The sequence below is a fragment of the Camelina sativa genome, chromosome 2 (assembly GCF_030686135.1).
Source record: "Camelina sativa cultivar CO46 ecotype springtype chromosome 2, ASM3068613v1".
Taxonomy (NCBI): domain Eukaryota; kingdom Viridiplantae; phylum Streptophyta; class Magnoliopsida; order Brassicales; family Brassicaceae; genus Camelina; species Camelina sativa.
The window spans coordinates 25,048,659-25,074,308 of NC_141881.1; the positions used below are offsets into that span (position 1 = coordinate 25,048,659).

Consider the following 25,650-nt stretch of genomic DNA (forward strand, 5'->3'; position numbering starts at 1 on the left):
AATGATATAAAATACTCTATAACATATTATTAAAATAACTACTTTTTTAATGTTTTCAATGTCTAGATATGCATCATTTTCATTTTAATAGTTTTATTTAAGATACGGTAGTTAATATTATTATTCATCAATTTGAATTTATGTACATCAATTTATATATAATATTTATACTTTATTGTCAATTCCAAAAACATAAAATTTCTAACTTCCCAAAGTCTAAACTTGTTTTGCTAAAATGATCACAATTCACAATTTATAAAAATTTAAATAATTAAAAATATATCTATAAGTTAATAATTATTAATTTACATTATAAAATAATAAATATTAATTTGTAGATAAATTAATATCACTATAAATTAAGAAAATATTTTGGTCTTAAATTTATGGAGGTTTTACTGTAGCCGATTGACATCAGAGTCGAGTCTCAAGCCTAAGTCAAAAAAATAAAAAAAATTAGTGCTTCTTTCTCTTCTCAGATGGGCAAATCGTTGAGCGGCCGCTTTATTATTTATTTTTTTCTCCAGCACCACAATTAGGTTTAGACTAGGTCTAGCTTACATATAGTAGTTAAGTTTGACATTTCTGACAATTTAAATTGTTTAGTTTGATGGCCCATTTGCTTAAAGATATACGTTATTGCATGAAGTTGTTACTTTTGATCAATTAAAAAATCGGTTACATTCGATTATAGGTGTATCTTTGCCACGACAAGAAAGAGAAGAGTGTATATGGGTAGATTGTGTCTATCAAACGATAGGATCATGCACTTCGGATACGCTCTCTAAACAATGCAAATGCAGAGTTTGTTGATTTTGGAAAGTCACAAAACTCTTTTTATTACGAATTGTTAACTTCTTTTTGAGATAATCTCAAACATTGAGAATTGGTCTATCTTTACATAAGAAGACGGATTTTGACACATTTTCTATAATCTTGTGAAAAGATGAAATATCTATCGACTATTGTAATTTTGGACCAAAGTGTATGCTTTTTGGTTGGGTTTGTTACCGCCTTTGCTAAACATGTTGTTTTTATAGCACCGGCCTCACTATAAATAATCTATTCTGTAAGAATCACTCTAATTATCCGATTGAGCAATAATATCTTGTTAAAGTAAATAAATATCTTAGGAGAATTGTCGTAGAGATGACAGATAAATGTTTTGCATGATTGGACTGAAAAAGATGGTGAGAAAAAACTAAAAAAAATGAGCATCGACCTTTTCTATATTGGACCACACCACAGTGTATGTGTCTCGGGACCTACTTCAAATCAAAATCGGACTACTCTCACGCGATTATTATTATTGACCCGACCTGACCTGACCCGAACCGACTCAACTCGACTGGGATAATTACATTTCTAGCCCCATGAGAAGAGAAGAAAAGGAAACGACAACACACCACCATAGTGGCCACCAACACCACTGCTCACTCTTTTTCTCCATCTCTCAAAGATCTCTTCCTCCGTCAAGGTCAGATTATCACATGCAAAGGTATTGTTTTATACTCGATCCTCCTCCTCATCATCTCTCTCTCTCTCTCTTCCTCCTTGATTTTAGTGTTTTCTATCCAGATACATGAATCTGATGTTTTGAAAACCCTGATTTTCTTTTTCTGATTTTGGATTTCGTAGCTGCTGTGGCTTACGAGCCAAACAAGCCTTTATTGTTGTTGAGATGGTTGTTTATGTTTTGCTGGGAATAGGGTTGTTTGAGAGTGTTGGTGAAGGAGTAACAGAGGTTCAACCTGGTGATCATGTTATCCCTTGTTATCAAGCTGAGTGTCGTGAATGCAAGTTCTGCAAATCTGGCAAGACTAACCTCTGTGGCAAGGTTCGATCTGCCACTGGTGTTGGGGTTATGATGAACGACCGCAAGTCCCGGTTCTCGGTTAATGGAAAACCCGTCTATCAATTCTCATGCTCCTTTGGATATAGTTTGCCTTCTTGGATGTGGTGTTCCCACTGGTAAGACTTTAGACCTATCTTCACCTTTCTCTATATCTCCTTATACTTTGTGGAACTTCATTAATCTTTCTTAGTCTAAGTTTTAGTATATTAATATAACATCAACTGATAACATTGATCCGCATAGTTCTTCACCATTCTCGCTATTCTTTCACGACAGGAACCTAACTCCCTGCTCGTTTCTTCTTTCTTTTCGAGTTTTTTTTTTGGCATTTGCTGATAGAAATGAGCATTATGGTCTCTAATAGTATATCATGTGTATGCGTCCTATTAGGTCTTGGAGCAGTTTTGAATACTGCAAAAGTAGAACCAGGGTCAAATGTTGCCATTTTTGGTCTTGGCACTGTTGGACTTGCCTCAAACTTTTTAATGCTGGGTGCAAAACCAGCTGGTGCTTCGAGGATCATTGGCATTGATATTGATAGCAAGAAGTATGAAACTGGTAATATCTTCTTGTCTTGTCAAAGTGATAACACTGGCTTTGGTTAGAATGTGATTTTGGAAATCTTGTGAGTTTTACGCATATAATTGACTTCTTGGTTGGAATTTCTGCAAACAAGTTTGGAGTTATCGCATTTGTGAACCCAAAGGAGCACGACAAGCCAATTCAGGAAGTGATTGTCAATCTCACTGATGGAGCTGTTTACTACAGCTTTGAGTGCATTGGGAATGTCTCTGTGATGAGAGCTGCATTGGAGTGCTGTCACAAGGTAAGTCATCCATGTACATTCATTCATAAGAAACTGTTTTTAAATTGTAGACTAGAGGATATTGTTAAGAGAGCTAAAGACAATGACTTTGCAGGTTTGGGGAACTTCGGTGATATTGGGTGTAGCAGCATCAGGACAAGAGATATATCAACTCGACCATTCCAGCTTGTGACTGGCCGTGTGTGGAAAGGAACAGCTTTTGGTGGTTTCAAGAGTCGAACCCAAGTGCCTTGGCTCGTAGAAAAGTATTTGAGAAGGGTAAGAAAAAAAAAAAACTTAAAACTTGAGTCAACAATTCTTGATATTCCCTTTCTCTTTCTCACACTTGATCGATCGAACGATGCAGGAGATAAAAGTGGATGAGTACATAACACACCACCTGAGCTTGGGAGAGATCAACAAGGCTTTTGATCTGAGCCTTCGATGTGTCCTCGATTTAAACATACTTTATCTTCATAACATCCAGAAAATCTATCCTCACATTTCCTTCTTCCTCTATTTTGAACACCATTAAACCTTCTGTTCTCATTTTCGCAACACCCTTGATGATCTCGGCGGTTCTCTTGTGCCACTTAACCAAGAAAATTTCACCAAGTGCTCTCTGGTGTAGCACGAATACATTTGTCCATCCCACCAAAATCCGAGACAATTTTCATTCGGTTTCATTTATAATTACAGTAAAAATATTATTTAAAATTTAAAACAACAGATAGTATTAGATGAAGTTTGGTTTTTCAAATTAGTAATTAACATTTTTTTTCTCAGTGTTTAATAAATAGCTTGTGAGTGTTAAATAATTTTTATATGAAGCTTATATGTTGTGTAATGGGCATAAAAATGTATTTTAGTACGAATGGTGAATGCCCTATCATTGCTCTTTTGTACCATGTCACACTAGTAGCAAAACTCTTTATACTCTGGGAAACTCCCTCTCCGCATTGGTTATTAAACTCTGCTTCCACTCACGTTGGTATTCAAACCAACCAAATTAACTCACGTTTAACAGACAACATTCTTTACCTCTAGCTCTCGACGCACATATCAAAACTCCTCCAGTAACTTCTTTCGACTTCTACGACATTCCATCTTCTCTGACTTGTTTCACCACAAACTCTTTGTCACCTATACTAATTAATAACATATACCAATACCATCCTTGAGATTCCTAATGCTCCTCCAAAGTCCAGATCGAACAACATCTCTGCCGTTCCCATGAAATGCATTATTAAACTCTGTTTTTCTAATAATTATTCTGTCGGTTTTTTGCTTATAAAACCACCACCACCAATAAGCACACAGACAGAAATAAATACTAGAACATCGACTCAAAAGGGATGTAACTTCTCCAAGAGGATATGCATATCATAGAATATATTAAAATAGATTTGATGTTTCAAGATTTAAAAAGAAAAGACAGACTTGACTGAAACTCATACTCAAATTTTCAAACTATATTTTCTATATTTTGAGGTGGAACATAGTGACCGGTCCAGGCTCCCCAATTAGCACAAATGCTGGTGGATTTGGCAAGATTGAAATATCCGGCTTCGCCACCATCCTGGAAATCAACATGGTTAGGGTAGAACATGCGGGGTCCGGAGCCAATAGAGATACAAAAAGGTTCAGACTTTGCGAGGATAATGCAGAGATCTCCGATGTCTTGAGTGTATACAGCATTTCCTTTGTCATCTAGCCTGAACACCATTAAAACTTTTGTTCTCAATTTCGACATACCTCTACACACGGCCTTCCTGTACAACTTAACCAAGAAAGTCTCACCGGTGGTTCTTGACTCCACCAAGTGTTCGCTTTTGTAGCACGAATCCATAAGCTCCCGCTTGGTCTTTGTCAGCTTGGGAAGGTTTTTGAACCGTAACCTCTGGAACTTGGGATTTTGCTTGTGTGTGTGGAGGAGATCCCATGATGCAATGATATGGCCTCCAGATCCGAGTATGCAAAACTTACCATGCCTCTCCGAAAACATGACACGGGAGGAGTGGAAGCAAGCGTTTGCGATTCTGATGTTGATCCACTCCGAGTTACTTTGAGCGGGTCTGCAAAAGCTTAGCTGAGGTCCCAAGAACTTGACAGCCACAACACAGTCCTCATCCTCGGGAGAAGATGAGGACATTGACACATTGGTGACGATCTGAGTTTGGCAATGAGGCAGAGTTACAAGAGGAGGCAGTGGAATGTGTTTTGGTTCTGTATACGATGCATGTGGGTTTAGATCGTCTTGGAGACGCAGTATTCCATCTTCCTTCAATGTAGCTATCCAGCCATGGGATGACCCGATCGTTACCATTGGATTCTTCACCAACTCCATTGGCACCTTCTTTTCCAAAAAAGTGCAACTAGTTTCATTAGCATTGGCAATGACGAGTTTTCCTAGATCCGCTCTGTCTACACAAGGAATAGCGTCGGTGATATTACAAGCAGGGGTTTGCAGCGACGTTGGTGAGAAGCCACTGGAGGATCTCACCAGTACAGGTCTTTTCCTCCGGAAGCATAGTAGCTTTGAGGGCTGGTTGAGAAGGAGAAACATGATTAAGAATATAAGTTGTTCTTACCGAGAGAAAGGCTGCGAGAGAAAATAAAAAATAAAAACCTAGTTTGGTGTCTTGGTGAGATGTTCACATAAAACAGAGGAACTGGCTTGCCCACCAAGTTTTCTCATTTCCAATGTAATTATGGTGTAGTTTTATTTTATTTTGTACACCTTTTATTAATTATACATTGTCTTTTTATTTCTTTACTAGGTTATTAATCTGCGCTACGCGCGGATATGCATGTATGGATTATCTTGACTTCTTGAGAATGTTTTAAACTTAAAAATCATTTAAATATACAACGACAGATGGTATGCAACAGTATAATAACGTATTGATTTTTTTTAACACAAATGTTTATTTATTTATATTAAGCATCATTTATGTTATATAAATGGGTGTTTGGTGATATATGATAACATACATCTAATAAATAACAAAAAAAAAAAAAAAGCAATTTTTTCATACTATAATTTTTGCGATTTTTGAGTAATAACTATTTTTTAATATCTGCTTTCAAACATGCCCTCTCCTAATTTGTTTCTTTCAAAAATGCTCTAAAAGTCAGAGACCTAAAAAAAATGTGTGTTATAAAAGCATACGAAATTACAATATAAAACTTTATAATTATTTTATAAATCTCACACATAAATTATCTTATCATATCTCTACCATTTGTTTATGTTCTTTGGTTTTCAAGTTATTTTTCAATTACTGGATTGATAGTATTGTTTTTCTCTTAAATGATATTTTATTTTTATCTCTAGGATAGTAGGATGCCACAAGGTATGTACATATATGCTTGTTATAAGTGTCTGTTATCGAAGAATTTTCTAATGCTAAGGATTCTGCCAGCGCACGTGAAGCATCAAGATCCCTTTGCAATGAAATTTTTTCTTGAGTTAAATCCTCAATATGCTACTAATGAAAAACGAAACCGTGTGGCTCAGAAATTTTACAGGCAATGCAATGGAAAGAGTGAAAGCAATGAAAGCTAACATCCTCCTAAAGTCCTAATCAAAGTAAGAAGATTATTATAATCAAGGACCAATGCAAGACAAAGTAAGAAGCTTACTATTAACCAAAAAGGTTTCAGCTCAACGCGAGATTGTTTGCCCAACCCACAATACAACTTGTCATTGTTCATTCCATATATACAAAGCCTCTATAACAACCCTCGAATAAAACACAAACTAACAATTCAATTTGCAATTCCACCGTTGATTATGGAGCTTATATTAGCATGAGTCTCTCCACAAATTTTCATGCTCAATCGAACATCCTTATAACCTCATAAAGATGCCCTCAATAACCCATCTTGAAACTGTTCATGTTCCATACTTAGCAGTTTAATGCCTATTGAGGTTCTTGGCTTGTTGGATATCATGCCGGTATATCTACATTTCCCAAAAGACATCATATCTATGCTAACCCCTAAATTTGGCTACTAAACTCAGCCTTTATCTCCATCATCCTTTCACTTTCTTTCTCTTCTTCCTCTTTCCCTTCTCAGATCTAACCTGTCTTGGCTCCACCACCACCATCAAAACTTGCCACAACCAAAACATGAGTCACATACCCGCTAATGGTTTTCACCACCTCTGCCGCATCTCTCTGTCTCGTCTCCATCACGATTTACTCTTTTCTTCACATAATCTCAACCAAGGAGCATAATAGTCCTCGCTCTCTGCTCACGTCTCTCTACTTATCCATGTCATTTGTTTCTTTTTTTTTTCATTCGATGGAGTCTGATGGAGAACAAACTCAAAATAACGGCAACGACGGCAACAACGCAACATACAACAACGGTTCAAAATCCCATATGTCACGATGGATAAAATTTCGATGACTCTGTCTCTGCCACAACTAGTCTCAAGTTACAAAGACTTACGGTTGCACATAACAATAGTTTATACAGAAGCACATAACAACTCTTATTTATTAAATAATCATCACAACTATCAATATGCACCTTTCACATATTGACTACAAATCAAGTAATTAAGGAGAAGATTACACTATTGTTCCATGACCTTTAAAATACACAAAACCTAATTGTAATCTTAGAACCTTGAATCATAATACCAAAATAGTAGACTGTAGTCGTATTATATAGAGATTACATGTTAATCACATGAACTAACCAACAAAAATTAAAAGGAAAAAGCCACCCATTAAATAATAAAAACAAACATGTTACAGTGTAGAAGAGATCACCTGAAGGATGAATCCTAGCTTTTTTTCTCAAGATCACGTGGAACGTAAAAGTAAAAACATATATGTAAACCATGCATATATTTGTTTCTTTCTCTCTTGTTCGTTTTAGAAGCTAGCTAATATGATCACATATGAAAACATATAACCAATCATGAGAACTGAGAAGAGATGAGAGCATACCTTAGAAAATTATCCTAAAACATTGGATCCAATTTTCTGGCGAACAACTAAACCATTAGAACAAATATAGCGAACATAAAATCAAACATTAAAGTTAAAAATTCACCGGTTGAAGCGGCATCTAAATTTCCATGTATCAATTCACGACGTTGATTCCATACAACCTACGATTAAATACTATGGATTAGTATGTATATTTTTAAAAAATTAGCACAATTCAAATAAGAAAAAATAGGTAGCCATGATCTGATAATGAATATAATGTAAAGTATTTATAAGAAACTAAGATACGTTCATAATTTAGGGTTTTACTTTTTTACGATTTCTAGAAACACAAAATGAAGAAAATTTCTATTTTTTAAAAAATTGACTCGCTATTATGTCAACTAATATTTGCAAAGTTACATTTATTTGTAATATTTTATTCTATAGATTTTATTTCTATAGATTAAACTTTTTCTTTGAAAAAATAATCTTAATAATATAGAAATTTTTGTATTTTTAAAAGGTTGCTCCTACTTTTATTTAGTATAGATTTATGTAGATAAGAAAATGAAAGAGATTGCCTTGAAAAAAACTCTGTAAATATAAATTTCATATCAAATTTTGTATAGTTTAATATTTTTTCTGTAATACAAAATTGGAAATTCTGATTATAATTTGTAGAGTAACTGAAAATTTCTTTTGCAAAATTTCTCATTGCATCTTTTCTTTTCTCCATCCTCATGGAGCCAAGATCCGACCAAAAAATTTCAATTACCTAACAAATTTTTTGATTTCGACATCCAACCAAGATCCGAAACAATCTTCATTCGATTTCATTTCAGTTACGGTAAAACCCCCTCCACTAATCTATCTATATATACATTTTTTAAGTACATTTTAGGTTCTACCCTTTTATTTGTACTTATTTACAAAGTTAATCCCTAAAAATTTTCCAAAAATAGTATTACTTCAGATTTTGTTTTCTAAATATTTTACATTCCACTTCAACTAAAAAAATGACAGCAAAATCAATATGAAAACAGAAACTATGATATATTTAACCACACATTTTCTATTGTGTTCTGAATATATTCTATCTTTTAATCCTTTGCAAACAAAGAAAACAACAATTTGATTTCCAATTTGTTTTCCAAAACCTGTTAGCTTTGATTCTAACGTAAAAAAAAACTTCAATTCACGTTTATTTAAATATTATAATAAATCTATATAAATTTGATAAAAGTTTAAAATATTACGAATATGTAAAATTAAAAAGTTTAAAATACTATACAATACGGTTATATTGTAAATGAGTTATAAAAAAGAACATGTTAGAATTAATAAAATATTATTAAATTTATGCTAACACGGGCTAAATCCTTATTTTATTATTTGTCAACACTATTAATATTAGAATATTTGACATATAAATTAAGTTTATTTAACTAAGATTGTGTAGTATAATTAAATCATTAAGAAAAATATGACTTATATGTATTTAAATCCCTTATTTTTTGTTATAATAATTAAAAATCAAAATAGAATCTCAAACACTAAACAAAACAAACTAATTATAACAAACAAATGGTCATGAAGTATATTACGGGTTTAAAAAGTAATATAAACATTTAACCGCACAAACGGCAGGAAATTTAGTTATTCTTCTATTTGCAAAATATCTAATATTTAAATAACAAATACAATATAAAATATAAATAATAATAAAAATTATATGCACGCGGTGTACTGCGGGTTTAAATCTAGTAGATATACATTTTTAAAGTACATTTTGGGTTCTACCCTTTTATTAGTACTTATTTAAAAAGTTATTTACAAAGTTAATCCCTAAAAATTTTCTAATAATAGCATTACTTCAGATTTTGTTTCCTAAATATTTTACATTTCTTTCCAACTAAAAAAATTACAACAAAATCAATATGCAAACAGAAACTATAATATATTTAACTACACTTCTATTGTATTTTGAAGATGTTCAATCTCTGAACCATTTGCAAACAAAGAAAACAACAATTTGATTCCCATTTTATTTTCTAATAACTGTGAGCTTTGAATCTTAACGTAAGAAGAACTTCAATTCACATTTATTTTAATATTATAATTAATATATAGATAAACTTAATAAAATTTTAAAATATTACGAATATGTAAAATTAAAATATTTTAAAATACTATATAATATGGTTATATAGTAGATGAGTTATAAAGAGGACATGTTAGAATTAAAAAAATATCATTAAATTTGTGCTAACACAGCTTCAATCCTCATTTTATTATTTTTAACACTATTAATATTAGAATATTTGACATATAAAATCAAGTTGATTTAACTAAGATTGTGTAAAATAATTAAATCATTAGAAACAATGTGAGTTAATCATAGCGTATAAATGACTTATTATATATTTAGATCCCTTATTTTTTTGTTATAATAATTAAAAATCAAAATAAAATCTCAAACACTAAACAAAACAAACTAAAAAATAACAAACAAATATCATGAAGTATACTGCGGATTAAAAAATTAATATAAACATTGCTTAGAAGCTGTAATCTACTTCAGAAACATATCCTATCTTGTTCCCTACCCACCTAGACATATCATTGGTTAAGCAAAGAGTTGGGATACCTTGAATTTGTACCCAGAATGGTATGATCTTCATGTTAGCCTCGCTTATGTTAGGATACCATCGATGGGTGGTTACCATCTAGTCACCGAAAGACCAAGGGCCCCTACGAAGCACCAAATTCAGAGAGTCTTCGGACTGGAATCCAAACTGTGCTCTCCCACCCTCTAGAATTCGTCCAGACTCGTGGCATCTGCCGTATTAGTGCTCGCAGATTTTGCTTCCGTGGATTGACTGGTGTAACCACCAAAGTATGGCGATTGACGGAGATCGCTCGGAAAAGAAACTCCGGTGGAAGCGAGATTGGGGCATCGTCTATGCCCAAAGTAAGATCTTGAACGGATTTGCGGATGTTATCACTCATTTTTGCAGGGTGACTGAAAAAATCAAGGAGAATCGGGAGAATGATTGTGAAAAAGCGAGGGAATTGTGTGGATTTATAGTTGATCCATGGCGGTTTCCTGTGACGGTTATCTCCCGTAAAAGTTGGGAGAGACAAACTGTCAATTTTAATTGACAGAAAATAACCGCCGCCATGAATACCCAGTGGAAAATTGAAGATTTTTGTGGACGGAAACAAACTCCTGATCTGAGAATGGATCGGAGACAAGAATTTGGAAGAAAAAAGGCGTTCGTCGGAGGAATCGCCCAGAGAGAAAAAAACGCATTTTATCCATCTATGCATGTTAACCATCCACATAATAGTGAACAACATCAATGAATTTGAAATTTATAAAGAATGTAAGGCAAGAAGTCAAAAATTTGGCCTAATTTAAGGTTTAGGATTTATTGGTTGGGGTAGGTCAATTTCATGTTTTCTAGTAAAAGATCTTCAGATTTGGCTAAAACATCAATGAAATTAAATTTATGATCATGATTTATGATCTAAGGTTAAGGTCTAAAGTTTAGGATTTAGGCTTTAGGGTTTAGGATTTAAGATTTAGGGTTTAGAGTTTAGGGTTTAGAGTTTAGGGTTTAGGGTTCAGGGTTCAGGGTTTAGAGTTTTAGGGTTTAGGGTTTGAGGTTTAGTATAGGATATAATGAACGGCTTCATGCTTAGATTTTTAGGGGATATGATGAGGTTAAAAAATTTTGATAGTTAACAATGACTATTTCACCAAAACACAAGTAGTTTTTTGTGGACATGTATAACTCATCCATGTGGACTTGATTTTATGGACATGAAAGATTAAAATCGATTGATAGTTAACCATGACTACTTTACCAAACCACAAGTTGTTTGATTAATTAGGTATTCATATTGTTTTTTATCTGGTTATCCAAAATAAGTATTCATCTATGCATGGTTATGTTAACCATCCACATAATTGCGAACAATATCAATAAATTTAGAAATTTAGAAAGAATTTAATGTAAGTAGTCAAAAATCCAGCCTAATTTAAGGTTCAGGGTTTACAGGTTGGGGTGGGTCAATTTTATGTTTTCTAGTAAAAGATCTTTAGATTTGGCTACATTTGTTAAAATTGCTATGAAATTAAATTTATGATTATGGTTTATGATCTAAAGTTAAGGTCTAAAGTTTATGATTTTAACTCTAGGGTTTAGGATTTAAGATTTAAGGGTTTAGGGTTTAGGGTTTAGGGTTTAGAGGTTTAGGGTTTAGGGTTTGAGGTTTAGTACACTACATGAAATAAGGCTATTAATAGCAGTATAAAATAGCGTTTTTAATGTTTATGCTATAGTTGAATTTTGAGAAAATTTACATAGCGTTTACGGAAAAACAAACGCTATGGTAGAATAGGGGCGAAAACATTTTATAGTGGCGCTTAGTTTTAGGTTTTATGATAGCAAATATGATAGTAAAACATTATCGTAGGAATAAACGGGAAAATGAAAAGTTTAATTTGCTCCAAAAAAATTTGACCAAGGAAAAAAATAAAAATTTATGAGGTCGAAAACAAGGAAGCACTTTGGGTTTCTTTTTCCCATTTGACAACTCTGTCTCTTTCAATTTTTTCTTTCCTACAACTCTCGATCATCTCAGTTTCGATCTCTCAATCACAGTCCCGTTCCTCTTACTTTCAATCTCTATCTCTGTCGATCTCCGTATCGTGCCCTCTCAGTCTCAGTCTTGTTTTCGATCTCTTTCTTGATATTCCACTCGCAATCTCGTTCCTCTTAATCGTCGCCATCTACATCGGTAAATCGAATGGTGTAATCGAATTTGACATTGAAGGTGAAATTGTGTTTGGCTTTGGTTATTTGCAAAGATTTAAGCTTTCAATCGATTACTTTTTTTTTTTTTTCTTTTCTTTTTTGCAGTAAGAGCTCGATGAGACTTCAGTCAAAACTTAAAAGGTATTCGTGTTTAATCTGAGATTTCGATTTTGAGGTTTTCGTAAATAGGCGATATATTCAGTGTAATCGGTTTCTAATTGATATGTATTTGACTGTTCTTGTCTTGCAGTTTGATTTGGCACTTCGAATAACTAATAGGTATGTGCGATTTTGATTTTTTAAAGTTTGGTCAATAATCAATTAGAGATTTCGGTTTTAAGGGTTTGTCGATTTCTTTTTGCAGTTAGTCTTCAAATCTTCAAGATTAATGCTGCTGGCGCTTGTTTTTACTTTGTAAGCTGTTATTTTCTTACTGTTTGTTTGTTTGTTTGTTTACATTCTTTCTCGTGTTTGTTGTTTCTGAGTTGACTGTCATTGTTATTTGAGTGTCAGATCCTTAAACTCTTTATCACAAATTGTATACAGTTTACTCGTTGCTGGAGCTGTGGTTGTTTTGTTGTGATGTGGACAGGGCATGGGTTTGAGAGAGCTTGTGTCATTTAAGGTATCTCTAATCTTCTATGGTTGCAGGATTAGAGATCTAATTTTGTTTTGAGTTTCGGACTTGATTCTTTCTTATCACTTATCAGACTTGCCATTGTAAGAACGCTTGTTGATTAGAAGTGATGACATGTCTTTTAGATTCTCCGTGGAGTTGTAAGATGAGAAATTTCATGAGTAGAATCTCTATTAAAAAGTGACTTGTATCTTTTTGCTCATGTTTCAACTAAGATCATAAGTCACTTGCGTATGAATCGTCTCTGTTCACCAAAGCAAGGACATGTATAGAGTATAGATGCCAATGTGTCTTCTCTAATTCAACCGGAGAGCTTATTCAAAGCTGTAACTCGTTTCGTATAGTCAAAATCGCAATTGTTATTGCATAGCTTATCTGATTATCCATGGCTGTAAGCAGTTTGCAGCATTTTTCCTTTTCTTTGTTTGGTTGGCTATACATAAGTGCTGATTTTGCTGCTTGAGATTATAGTTGCTAAATCTGATGAAGTAAGATTCATTGAAAGGCCAAGCATAACTGTTACTTTTGGATTTATGTTTTTGCTTTTCTTTGCAGGAGAGATGTGAGAATACGATGGACTATGTAAAAAGGCTTAGGCTTTGCATTAGATGGTTTCAAGAACTCGAGTTAGATTACGTGTTTGAGCAAGAGAGGGAGGTTCATGACGAAGTGAATCTAACGAGAGAAAAAAACAATTGAAGCCAGGTCTAGGTAGAAGTTTCCAAGATTGGTAGTACGAGTGTGTGGAGACCAAATTTAGAAATCAAATATACTTTGGTCTATGTCAGAAAATGAGTTTATGTTTCTGTAATGATTTTCTATGGTTTTAATATCATAAGGTATTCCCTCTTTCACTCTGTCATTGCTATAAACAAATAATCAAAACAACAAATATATGATTTAAAAAACTACAAATATATATATACATATATACTAAAAATACTCAATACATAATTATAACTACAAATAAAACATTAATTTTTATATAAAAAATTCTCATACACTCATTTGTTAATTATACCTAATCAATTAATATCCTCAAACGTTTAAATTCATTTGTTAATTTTACATAATTAAATAATCAAATATATTAAAGTTTTTATTTTTATTTTTCATTTTTTCTTAATTTATAAATACTAAAAATATGTTTTAAGATTGAACTCTATACCCTAAAACCATTTAGGGTTTAATCTTTCAACATATTTTACTATTTATCAATTAAGATAACAAAATGCAAAAAAAAAAAATATATCATACATATTTTACTATTTATCAATTAAGAATAAAACTTTTCTAATTCTATTAACAATAAAATTATAATAGTATTTTATGGATTTATGAATATGTAATATAAGATCTATAAATTCACGCTAGTTTTTAATGTTTTTCGAAAAACAAATTATGTTTTTTGAAAAACAAATTATGTTTTATTTACATTTTATTGTTTTCATTGAAAATAGTGAAATGTGTTTTAAAATTGAATCCTAATTCCTATACCCTAAAGGGTTTAGGGTATAGAATTTAGGGTTTGGACTTTAGACTTTAGAGTTCAATCTTGAAATATATTTCATTTTTTATAAATTAGTAACATCAAATGTAAAAGAAAAATTGTAATAATAATAGCATACAATAGGAATATATAATATTACAAATTTATAATATACAAATTAATTATTAAAATTGGTTAGTTGTAAGTATTCTTTCATCAATAGTTTACATTATGCTTTATGATTTTGATTGTAAGAAATTTTAACTTACAAATTAAATCTTTGTTAAAAAAATATTATGATCACAATCTTATTATTGTAACACATTTTTCCATTTGTTAATAGTATTTTTAAACATTTTAAATTAAGAAAAAATGATTAAAATGTGATAAGAAATATACAAAAAACGAGAGCTAATGGAAATAGATCACTCAGATAGCTGACGTGGCGTAATCCAGAACCGTAGGATGCGAGTGAATCCAAGGAATACAAATTCTCAACCTCTCTTTATTGTTTTATTGGCTAAGCCAGTAAAATTAGGATCACCTTGCTTGTAATAGGAACCGTCGATTAAAATAAATCTAACGTACGCAAATTTAACCTTTTAATTCTTTTTCTTTTCTTCACTTCTTCCCTTTGTTTCTTTCATACTCCTCTAGTCATCTCTTTCACACTACAACAGAACCAAAAACCAAACGAGCAAAAACTTTTGACTTTTGAATCAAGATTTGCTTATATCTCGATGGACTTCGACCAACCCACACCGCAGCCATCTTCTTGAAATGGATCCGACAACCGTTGACCGGAGCAACTCAGACTCATTGGAAACATCAACGGGAAACCATTCAAGCTACGGAGACTTTTCACCTTCTTTCTTTGTTTCCATAAATCTGATGGTTTGTTTACTCTTTGCTTAACAAACTTGTGTCTATATTTAAGTAAATCTTACTTCTTCGCTTCTATGGCCGTAGAGCTAATCAATATGCTCTTTTAGGGTAATCCATTTGCTTTCATATTTTAGGGGTTTAATGTTCTTAGTGTTTTGATGTGTAGAGCAAGTTAATGGATGAATGCAATTGATGAGATTTAGGAAATTTTTGTTACGGATTTGGTAATTGTGTTTTTTGTTGGTTTGTTGTTTCAGTGATTAGAGCTGTTGATTATAGAAAAGTTTAGGCCTTTGAATTCGGTTTAAGATTATTCATTATACGTTTATCTGTTTCTTGATTCGAATTCCCACCCCTTTCCTAAAAAGAGTTTCTTTGCGCTAAGATCTGTTTATCTGATTTGAGAATTTTCTGGTTTTTGTTCGGCAAAAACTATTGAGTTCTGGTTCTGACTATTATCTCTTCCAGGACGCAGCACAAGAGCCTTGTGAAGAGAAGGAGATGTGCAACCAAGAAGGCTAGTGAAATACTGGAACGGAGGTGACCACAAAAGTTGAGAAACGACTCAACGAGCTATTCAAGATGTTTCGATTAAGAAGAAAAACCTGTAGATGTGTTTTTTGTCTTAGTTTTTTTGTAACAAAATTATACAATAAAACAAAAATCATAATGTGTTTTTATGATAAGAACCCACAAAACAATTGAAGACAAATAATCCCAATAGGATTAGTGTAAAATGTATATATAAAAAATTATGTACTATCTTTGTAAAATTACTTATTGTAAAATAACTGTTAATAATATCAATAAATATTGTTATTTTTTAATTAGCAAACAATCAAATTAAAAATACATACAGCTTGTATAGATACAGTATAAATATAGTAAGTAGTATGTATAAATACAATTTTATATAAATACAAAACTGTATATGTATTATAAAAATGCTATAATTCAATATATTAACAGTAAATAATAAGCGCTATTGTCTATTTAAATATTGCATATAAAATAACGCTATGTTATCAAATATGTCGATAGCAGTTACGAAAACCGCTATGTAAAGTGTCAGACCTATTATAACGGGAGCAGACATAGCGGTTTCTACATCGCTGTTGTACCGTTAGATAGCGGTTTTCAGATGCTAAGAAAACCTTTATTTCCTGTAGTGGTATAGGATATAATGAACGGCTTCATGCTTAGATTTTTAGGGGATATGATGAGGTTAAAATTGTTTGATAGTTAACAATGACTACTTCACCAAAACACAAGTAATTTTTTGTGGACGTGTATAACTCATCCATGTGGACTTGATTTTATGGACATGAAAGGTTAAAATCGATTGATAGTTAACCATGACTACTTTACCAAACCACAAGTTGTTTGATTAATTAGGTATTCATATTGTTTTTGTCTGGTCATCCAAAATAAGTATTCATCTATGCATGGTTATGTTAACCATCTACATAATTGCGAACAATATCAATAAATTTGAAAATTTAGAAAGAATGTAATGTAAGTAGTCAAAAATTTGGCCTAATTTAAGGTTCAGGGTTTATAGGTTGGGGTGGATCAATTTCATGTTTTCTAGTAAAAGATCTTCATATTTGGCTACATTTGTTAAAATTGCTATGAAAATAAATTTATGATTATTATTATGGTCTAAGGTTAAGGTTTATAGTTTAGAATTTAGGCTTTAGGGTTTAGGGTTTAGGGCTTAGAGGTTTAGGGTTTAGGGCTTAGGGCTCAGAGGTTTCTGATTTAGTGTTTAGGATATGATATGATGAACAATTTCATGCTTAAGTTTTTTGGGGATATGATGAAATGAGGTTAACATTGTTTAATAGTTAACAATGACTACTTCACCAAAACATAAGTTGTTTTTGGTGGACGTGTATAACGCATCGTCCATGTGGACTTGATTTTAGAATAAATATAGTATCCACATAATAAGACATTTTTAGCATCCACATAACAATCAACAAATATTCCATTATAATTGGATAATATATATATTATAATTATTCATTTTGAATATAGTAAAATGGATCTCAAAATGTAGAAAAGGTAAAATTATAATCAATCATAAAATTAAAATCAAAAATATATGTCATTATATTATTTTTGGGGAAATTGGTAATGTGAAAAATTTAAGTTTTCATCCTCAACAATCTTTGTGGATTAAAATCTCTGTATGAATGTTGTATACTTCTTTTTAGGTGTCTTTTTGTGGTGATTCTTGTCTATGTCTTTATTTTTTATGTTCTTTTAACTTTAAATAATAAACTATCCAACAGGTTATTGGTGTAGAAAAAATGGAAGACAAAATCGAAACATGAATCTAATATGGTTTCAACTGCAATATCTCACAGATCTAGTGACAAATATGTACCACAATCCACCATATAAATAAAAAATAAAAGAACAAAATTGGCTGAGCTGCAAAGAAGTTCATACACAATATAACCCAAATAATGATACTTTGAAAAGAAATTAGATATCAAATAGAAAAAAAAAACAATTAACTAAATTGTGTAAGAAAAATAGAAAACTGAAATTGGAAGAACTGACTAAAATCAAATGGCTTTGGAAAACTCATATCATGAAATAGTTTTCGGAAAGAAATTCAATAAACAAAAGATCACCACATATGTTTGATCATGAATTCATTGGTGACCAATCAAATAGATGAATTCACGACGCCAATTTCTGTGGAAAAATGAAAAATATAGGCAGGTTTATCACTTTGATGCTATAAATTTCGGCAAAAAAATATGCAAACAGGTAAATGATGATCTATAGATTTAGAGAGAAAAATATTGATAGAGGTAAAATTATAAGGAGTTTTGGGAAACTTAAACTTTATTCTTTTCGTAGCTTTTTGAATTATGTGGAATTCAAATATGAATTTATACACATACAATCAGAGGAGAAAAACAGAGGGGAATTGATTGGTCAAATATGCAAGCAAAATAAAGAGGTATTCACCAGACAACACCACGACTCAATTTCCTATTTCATCTCAGAAACATGAACGGAAGTAGTTACCTATAACCCCCAAATACAAATAGTTTCAGAAACATCTTTATTATTTAGCGAAGATGTTATGTTGAGAAAAGATGAGATTTTTAAAAATTGATGTCGTTAAATAGTAAAGAAGTAAATGAAAACAGTTGTCAAATGTTATATGGACAGATGTCAAATGTTTGTGATGTCAAATGTCAACATGTTATGCAAAGTTAAAAGTAAATCTTGTTTTCTCGCAAGGGGTCGTTATTTATTGACGAAGTCTGGGTCCATTTTTGGCTAAAATTTGTTTGTTTATTTACTTAATTCGATTCATATGTGTTGAAAACAAAATTCTTATGTCTTTTTTTTTGAATAACGTAAATCATGTTGATTTATGTTTTAGAATTATTGTTTTTGTTTCAAAATGAATGTTATTGCTAAGAATTGAATTTGAAGAAATTATACACCCATATTTTTTTATGTATATGGTTCTTTTAATAAATAGTTGGTCAGTTTGTACATAATTTTTTGATTGAAGTAAACGAAATTAAGCAGTCATCTAATAGATATATTAATTCAAATCTCAGCTCAAAGCTCAAATTAATAATTCTTTTAAGCTTGTAGTTTGAAGAAATTGTTTATGAGAAAAGTTTCTTCTTAAAATATCCAATCCCATATTTTGTTCAATGTAGTATAAGTTGTGGTTTTTTTTGTCTATGAAAATTAAACAGATCATCTAATAAATAGTTTTTGACTGAAGTTAAATAATTTTTGGCGTAGAGGAAATTAAATAGGTCATCATCTAATAAATATATTAAATTTTATCTCAGCTCAATAAATAACTTTTTAAGCTTGCAATTTGATGAAATTGGTAATGTGAAAAATTTAAGTTCTCATCCTCAGCAATCTTTGTGGATTAAAAACCCTATATGAATGACGACTAAAATGTTGTATACTTCTTTTTGGGTGTCTTTTTGTGGTGATCCTTGTCTATGTCTTTATGTTTTATGTTATTCTAACTTTAAATAATAAACTATCCAATAGGTTATTGGTGTAGAAAAAATGGAAGACAAAAAATGAAATATGTAAATAATATTTTTTACATATTTCGAGGATCTGTTTAAGAAATCCGACGGTGGAGATATTTCTGTGATGCTCCAAGCAATTGATCCGATTATTACGGCAGGTATGAACAGAGATCTTATCCGGGATATCTCGGAAAGGGAAGTTAGACAAGCTTTGTTTGCTATGCATCCGGAGAAAATTCCAGGTCTTGATGGGATGACAGCTCTGTTTTTTCAAAGGTTCTGGCCTTCTCTCAAAGGGGATTTAGTGGCTTTAGTTAAAGAGTTTTTTCGTACTGGCAAGTTCGATCCGCTTTTAAATGAGACCAATATTTGTCTTATTCCTAAAGTGGATCGGCCTGAGCGGATGGCGGAGTTTAGGCCTATAAGCCTATGTAATGTGAGCTATAAGATTATTTCAAAAGTGTTATGTTTCCGTCTGAAGCGCCTATTGCCTCGTTTGGTTTCAGAAACACAATCAGCATTTGTTTCTGGACGGTTAATTACTGATAATATTCTGGTGGCTCAGGAGATGTTCCATGGATTAAATACTAATAGCAGGTGTAACTCGGAATTTTTGGCATTTGAACCGGATATGAGTAAGGCATATGATCGGGTTGAGTGGGATTTTCTGGAGGCGGTTTTGGTCAAGTTAGGATTTGATAGGAGATGGATTTCGTGGATTATGTGGTGTGTATCGTCAGTGTCGTACCAAGTTCTTCTGAATGGTCAGCCCCGAGGTTTTATTAGACCTCAGAGGGGGTTACGACAAGGGGACCCTCTGTCACCATATTTATTTATCCTATGCACAGAGGTCTTGATAGCTAATATTAAGAAGGCTGAAAGGGAGAAAAAATTGACGGGTATTACCATCGCCCGTGGTAGCCCTACTGTTTCGCATTTGCTGTTTGCGGATGATAGCCTGTTTTTTTGCAAAGCAACTGTGCAGGAATGTAGGACGGTAATGGATATAATCGGTAACTATGACAGAGCTTCAGGTCAAGAGGTTAAACTGGCTAAATCATCCATTATGTTTGGCAAAAAGGTAACTCCTGATATTCGAACCCAGTTGAAATCAGTTATTGGGATTTCTAAGGAGGGTGGTATGGGTTCTTACTTGGGTATTCCTGAAAATCTTCAAGGTTCGAAAACTAAGGTTTTTAGCTACGTTAAGGATCGGCTGGATGATCGTGTAAATGGCTGGTCTGCAAAGTGCTTGTCGAAGGGCGGCAAGGAAAGTATGATTAAATCAGTGGCTTTGGCATTACCTACCCATGTTATGTCGTGTTATAAACTACCTCAGGAACTAACATCTAAATTGACAAGTGCGATTTCCACTTTCTGGTGGAAATCCAATGATAAGGCTCGTGGTATGCATTGGGTTGCTTGGGATAAATTATGTAAAGATAAAGCTGAAGGGGGACTTGGTTTCCGAGCTCTGGAACAATTCAATTAGGCTATGTTGGCCAAACAGTTTTGGCGTTTAATTCACTATCCAACGTCTTTAATGGCTAGGGTGATGAAAAGTCGATATTTAAGGAACAAACATCCTCTTATGGCAAAAAAAATCATATAATCCGTCATTTGCTTGGAGAAGTATTTATTCCATCAAGGGGTTGGTGGAGCAGGGAGCGAGATGGGCGGTAGGCTCTGGCAATTCCATTTCGGTTTGGCGTGATCCATGGATACCGGATATTCACCCTAGACCGGCGAATGGTCGAGGGCGATTGTGGCTTCCGAGTTTAATGGTTAATCATTTAATTAACCCGGAGACTAAGGATTGGCATCTACCTACTTTGGAGGAGTTTTTTGATCCGGGGGATATACAACTTATTTGGAGTATGCCGGTCAGTAGAACTTATCAACCAGATAGATTAATATGGCATTTTACTAAATCTGGGAAATATTCCGTCAAATCAGGTTATCGGTTAGCTCGGGAATTAAATACGAATGTAGAGTATGGGCCGACGTGTACGGCTTTGCGGGCCCAATCGTGGAAACTTGATGTACCCTCTAAGATCCAACACTTTTTTTGGCAGATTGGATCGGGTACTCTTCCAGTGTTAGAACGTCTCGCGCATCGGGGTGTTCGTTGTGATACCGTGTGTAAGAGATGCGATTCTGCAGAGGAAACTATAAACCATGCGTTCTTTGAGTGCCCTAGGTCTCGATGTATATGGGAGTTGTCCCCTATTCGGATGGATCCGGGGGGTTTTCCATACACATCGACTTATGCGACTTTAGACTTCATTTTTTGGCGGGCGTCTTCGCAATTTGGGGTCTCGGATATAGGCATTCAACTACCTTGGATTATTTGGTCAATTTGGAAATATAGGAATAAAAAGGTTTTCCAGGGTATTGAGGTAGAACCTCTTGATATTTTGAATCAAGCGGCTACTGATAAATTATTGTGGGAGGAGGCCAAGTCTTACTCAGTGAATTATCTGGATCCTCCGTCTTTTTCGGAGGACAGGGGTTCCTCTTCCTGATGCTAAATTGATGGTTCTTGGAAAGGTACAGACCCCTTTCAGGGTCTGGGCTGGTGGTGTATCAGTGGAGAGCTTACAACGCTCCTGTTGGGAGCATGGAGTCACCGTTGGAGTATATCCCCTCTACATGCAGAACTACAAGCGCTGATCTGGGCTATGGAGTCTTTACTGGTGGCTGGAGTCGACTGTGAGGCTTTTGAGACGGATAGTGTAGAGCTAATTGCGATGGTGCAGATGCCGGAAGATTGGCCTGCTTTTTCTAATCTGTTGGAGGATTTTTCTCTGCTTCGAAGTTCCTATCCCTCCTTCACCCTCACCAGGATTCCACGAGACGCCAACGTCAGGGCCGACTGTCTAGCTCGATCTTCACGATCTCTACCTTCAGAATCTACCTTTGTAAACTCGTATCCTCCTGTTTGGGCAACCAATCTTGGAGTTCTATTTTAATTATTATAGTTTGGTTGAAAAAAAAAAATGGAAGACAAAATCAAAACATAAATCTAATATGGTTTCAACTGCAATATCTCACAGATCTAGTGACAAGTATGTACCATAATCCACCATATAAATAAAAAATAAAGGAACAAAATTGGCTGAGCTGCAAAGAAGTTCATACACATTATAACCCAAATAATGATACTGTGAAAAGAAATTAGATATCAAATTCAAAAAATAACAATTAACTAAATTGTGTAAGAAAAATAGAAAACTGATATTGGAAGAACTGACTAAAATCAGATGGTTTTGGAAAACTCATATCATGAAATAGTTTTGGAAAGAAATTCAATAAACAAAAGATCACCACATATGTTCGATCATGAATTCATTGGTGACCAATCAAATATGAGTTCACGACGTCAATTTCTGTGGAAAAGTGAAAAATATAGGCAGATTTATCACTTTGATGCTATAAATTTTGGCAAAAAAAATATGCAAACAGGTAAATGATGATCTATAAATTTAGAGAGCAAAATATTGATAGAGGTAAAATGATGAGTTTTGGAAAACTTAAACTTTATTCTCTTCGTAGCTTTTTGAATTATGTGGAATTCAAATATGAATTTATACACATACAATCAGAGGAGAAAAACAGAGGGGAATTGATTAGTCAAATATGCAAGGAAAATAAAGAGGTATTCACCAGACAACACCACGACTCAATTTCCTATTTCATCTCAGAAACATGAACGGAAGTAGTTACCTATAACCCCCTAATACAAATAGTTTCAGAAACATCTTTATTATTTAACGAAGATGTTATGTTGAGAAAAGATGAGATTTTTAAAAATTGGTGTCGTTAAATAATAAAGAAGTAAATGAAAACAAATGTCAAATGTTATATGGACAGATGTCAAATGTTTGTGATGTCAAATGTTAACATGTTATGCAAAGTTAAAAGTAAATCTTGTTTTCTCGCAAGGGGTCGTTATTTAATGACGAAGTCTGGGTCCATTCTTGGCTAAAATTTGTTTGTTTATTTATTTTATTCGATTCATATGTGTTGAAAACAAAATTCTTATGTCTTTTTTTTGAATAAAGTAAGTCTTGTTAATTTATGTTTTAGAATTATTGGTTTTGTTTCAAAATGAATGTTATTGCTAAGAATTGAATTTGAAGAAATTATACACCCATATTTTTTTTTGTATATGGTTCTTTTCATAAATAGTAGGTCAGTTTGTACATAATTTTTTGATTGAAGTAAACGAAATTAAGAAGTCATCTAATAGATATATTAATTTAAATCTCAGCTCAAAGCTCAAATTAATAATTCTTTTAAGCTTGTAGTTTGAAGAAATTGTTTATGAGAAAAGTTACTTTTTAAAATATCCAATCCCATATTTTGTTCAATGTAGTATATGTTTTTTTTTTTGTCTATGTAAATTAAACAGATCATCTAATAAATATTTTTTGACTGAAGTTAAATAATTTTTGGATTAAAGGAAATTAAATAGGTCATCATGTAATTAATATATTAAATTAAATCTCAGCTCAATAAATAATTTTTTAAGCTTACAAGTTGATGAAATTGGTAATGTGAAAAATTTAAGTTCTCATCCTCAACAATCTTCGTGGATTAAAAACCCTGTATGAATGACGACTAAAATGTTGTATACTTCTTTTTGTGTGTCTTTTTGTGGTGATCTTTGTCTATGTCTTTATTTTTTATGTTCTTCTAACTTTAAATAATAAACTATCCAACAGGTTATTGGTCTAGAAAAAATGGAAGACAAAACTGAAACATGAATCTAATATGGTTTCAGCTGCAATATCTCACAGATCTAGTGACAAGTATGTACCATAATCCACCATATAAATAAAAAATAAAGGAACAAAATTGGCTGAGCTGCAAAGAATTCCATACACAATATAACCCAAATAATGATACTGTGAAAGGAAATTAGATATCAAATAGAAAAAAAAAAACAATTAACTAAATTGTGTAAGAAAAATAGAAAACTGAAATTGGAAGAACTGACTAAAATCAGATAGCTTTGGAAAACTCATATCATGAAATAGTTTTGGGAAAGAAATTCAATAAACAAAAGATCACCACATATGTTTGATCATGAATTCATAGGTGACCAATCAAATAGATGAATTCACGACGCCAATTTCTGTGGAAAAGTGAAAAATATAGGCAGGTTTATCACTTTGATGCTATAAATTTCGGCAAAAAAATATGCAAACAGGTAAATGATGATCTATAGATTTAGAGAGCAAAATATTGATAGAGGTAAAATTATAAGGAGTTTTGGGAAACTTAAACTTTATTCTCTTCGTAGCTTTTTGAATTATGTGGAATTCAAATATGAATTTATACACATACAATCAGAGGAGAAAAACAAAGGGGAATTGATTGGTCAAATATGCAAGCAAAATAAAGAGGTATTCACCAGACAACACCACGACTCAATTTCCTATTTCATCTAAGAAACATGAACGGAAGACGTTAGCTATAACCCCCAAATTCAAATAGTTTCAGAAACATCTTTATTATTTAACGAAGATGTTATGTTAAGAAAAGATGAGATTTTTAAAAATTGATGTGGTTAAATAATAATGAAGTAAATGAAAACAGATGTCAAATGTTATATGGACAGATGTCAAATGTTTGTGATGTCAAATGTCAACATGTTATGCAAAGTTAAAAGTAAATCTTGTTTTCTCGCAAGGGGTCGTTATTTATTGAAGAAGTCTGGGTCCATTCTTGGCTAAAATTTGTTAGTTTATTTATTTAATTCGATTCATATGTGTTGAAAACAAAATTCTTATGTCTTTTTTTTTTTGAATAATGTAAGTCATGTTGATTTATGTTTTAGAATTATTGTTTTTGTTTCAAAATGAATGTTATTGCTAAGAATTGAATTTGAAGAAATTTTACACCCATATTTTTTTCTAGTATATGGTTCTTTTCATAAATAGTAGGTCAGTTTGTACATAATTTTTTGATTGAAGTAAACGAAATTAAGCAGTCATCTAATAGCTAGATATATTAATTTAAATCTCAGCTCAAAGCTCAAATTAATAATTCTTTTAAGCTTGTAGTTTGAAGAAATTGTTTATGAGAAAAGTTTCTTCTTAAAATATCCAATCCCATATTTTGTTCAATGTAGTATATGTTGTTTTTTTTGTCTATGAAAA

General features: G+C 32.5%; 2 protein-coding genes, 2 long non-coding RNA genes and 1 pseudogene across 6 annotated transcripts; 4 read left to right on the plus strand and 1 right to left on the minus strand.

Annotated features, from left to right (window-relative positions):
- Window positions 1–1,347: 1,347 nt before the first annotated feature.
- Window positions 1,348–3,532, plus strand: LOC104732465 (alcohol dehydrogenase class-3-like; annotated as a pseudogene). The gene is made up of 6 exons (XR_015582595.1): window positions 1,348–1,498; window positions 1,639–1,971; window positions 2,246–2,418; window positions 2,529–2,681; window positions 2,776–2,939; window positions 3,028–3,532. The product of XR_015582595.1 is annotated as an alcohol dehydrogenase class-3-like (transcript).
- Window positions 3,533–4,014: 482 nt separating this feature from the next.
- LOC104732474 (uncharacterized) lies at window positions 4,015–5,268 on the minus strand. The gene has a single exon (XM_010452028.3). It carries the CDS (start codon window positions 5,224–5,226, stop codon window positions 4,126–4,128), a length of 1,101 nt encoding a protein of 366 aa, XP_010450330.1. The 5' UTR covers window positions 5,227–5,268; the 3' UTR covers window positions 4,015–4,125.
- Window positions 5,269–12,064: 6,796 nt separating this feature from the next.
- On the plus strand, window positions 12,065–13,921 carry LOC104732485 (uncharacterized). The gene is made up of 6 exons (XR_758866.3): window positions 12,065–12,454; window positions 12,541–12,576; window positions 12,686–12,714; window positions 12,800–12,849; window positions 12,982–13,060; window positions 13,628–13,921. It is a non-coding gene; the product is annotated as an uncharacterized LOC104732485 (long non-coding RNA).
- A 1,210-nt stretch (window positions 13,922–15,131) lies between these two features.
- LOC104732494 (uncharacterized) lies at window positions 15,132–18,783 on the plus strand. 2 transcript variants are annotated; one of them, XR_015582633.1, is made up of 3 exons: window positions 15,158–15,455; window positions 15,915–16,261; window positions 18,714–18,783. It is a non-coding gene; the product is annotated as an uncharacterized LOC104732494 (long non-coding RNA). The 2 variants fall into 2 exon arrangements; XR_758868.3 differs by lacking the exon at window positions 18,714–18,783 and having other exon boundaries at window positions 15,132–15,455; window positions 15,915–16,266.
- Window positions 18,784–21,264: 2,481 nt separating this feature from the next.
- On the plus strand, window positions 21,265–22,545 carry LOC147949177 (uncharacterized). Its single transcript, XM_087470355.1, has 5 exons — window positions 21,265–21,366; window positions 21,559–21,683; window positions 21,855–21,994; window positions 22,040–22,428; window positions 22,540–22,545. The coding sequence occupies exons 1-5, from the start codon at window positions 21,265–21,267 to the stop codon at window positions 22,543–22,545; spliced, it is 762 nt and encodes a 253-aa protein (XP_087326481.1).
- The last annotated feature ends 3,105 nt before the right edge of the window (window positions 22,546–25,650 follow it).

Bases quoted from the DNA above. Each gene is read 5' to 3' on its own strand.
- LOC104732474 (XM_010452028.3), bottom strand. From the start codon at position 5,226: ATGTTTCTCCTTCTCAACCAGCCCTCAAAGCTACTATGCTTCCGGAGG.
- LOC147949177 (XM_087470355.1), top strand. From the start codon at position 21,265: ATGGTTAATCATTTAATTAACCCGGAGACTAAGGATTGGCATCTACCT. The intron at 21,684-21,854 runs GTCTCGATGTAT...TTGGAAATATAG, and splicing joins GCGTTCTTTGAGTGCCCTAG to GAATAAAAAGGTTTTCCAGG. The intron at 21,995-22,039 runs GTTCCTCTTCCT...GGAAAGGTACAG, and splicing joins GTCTTTTTCGGAGGACAGGG to ACCCCTTTCAGGGTCTGGGC.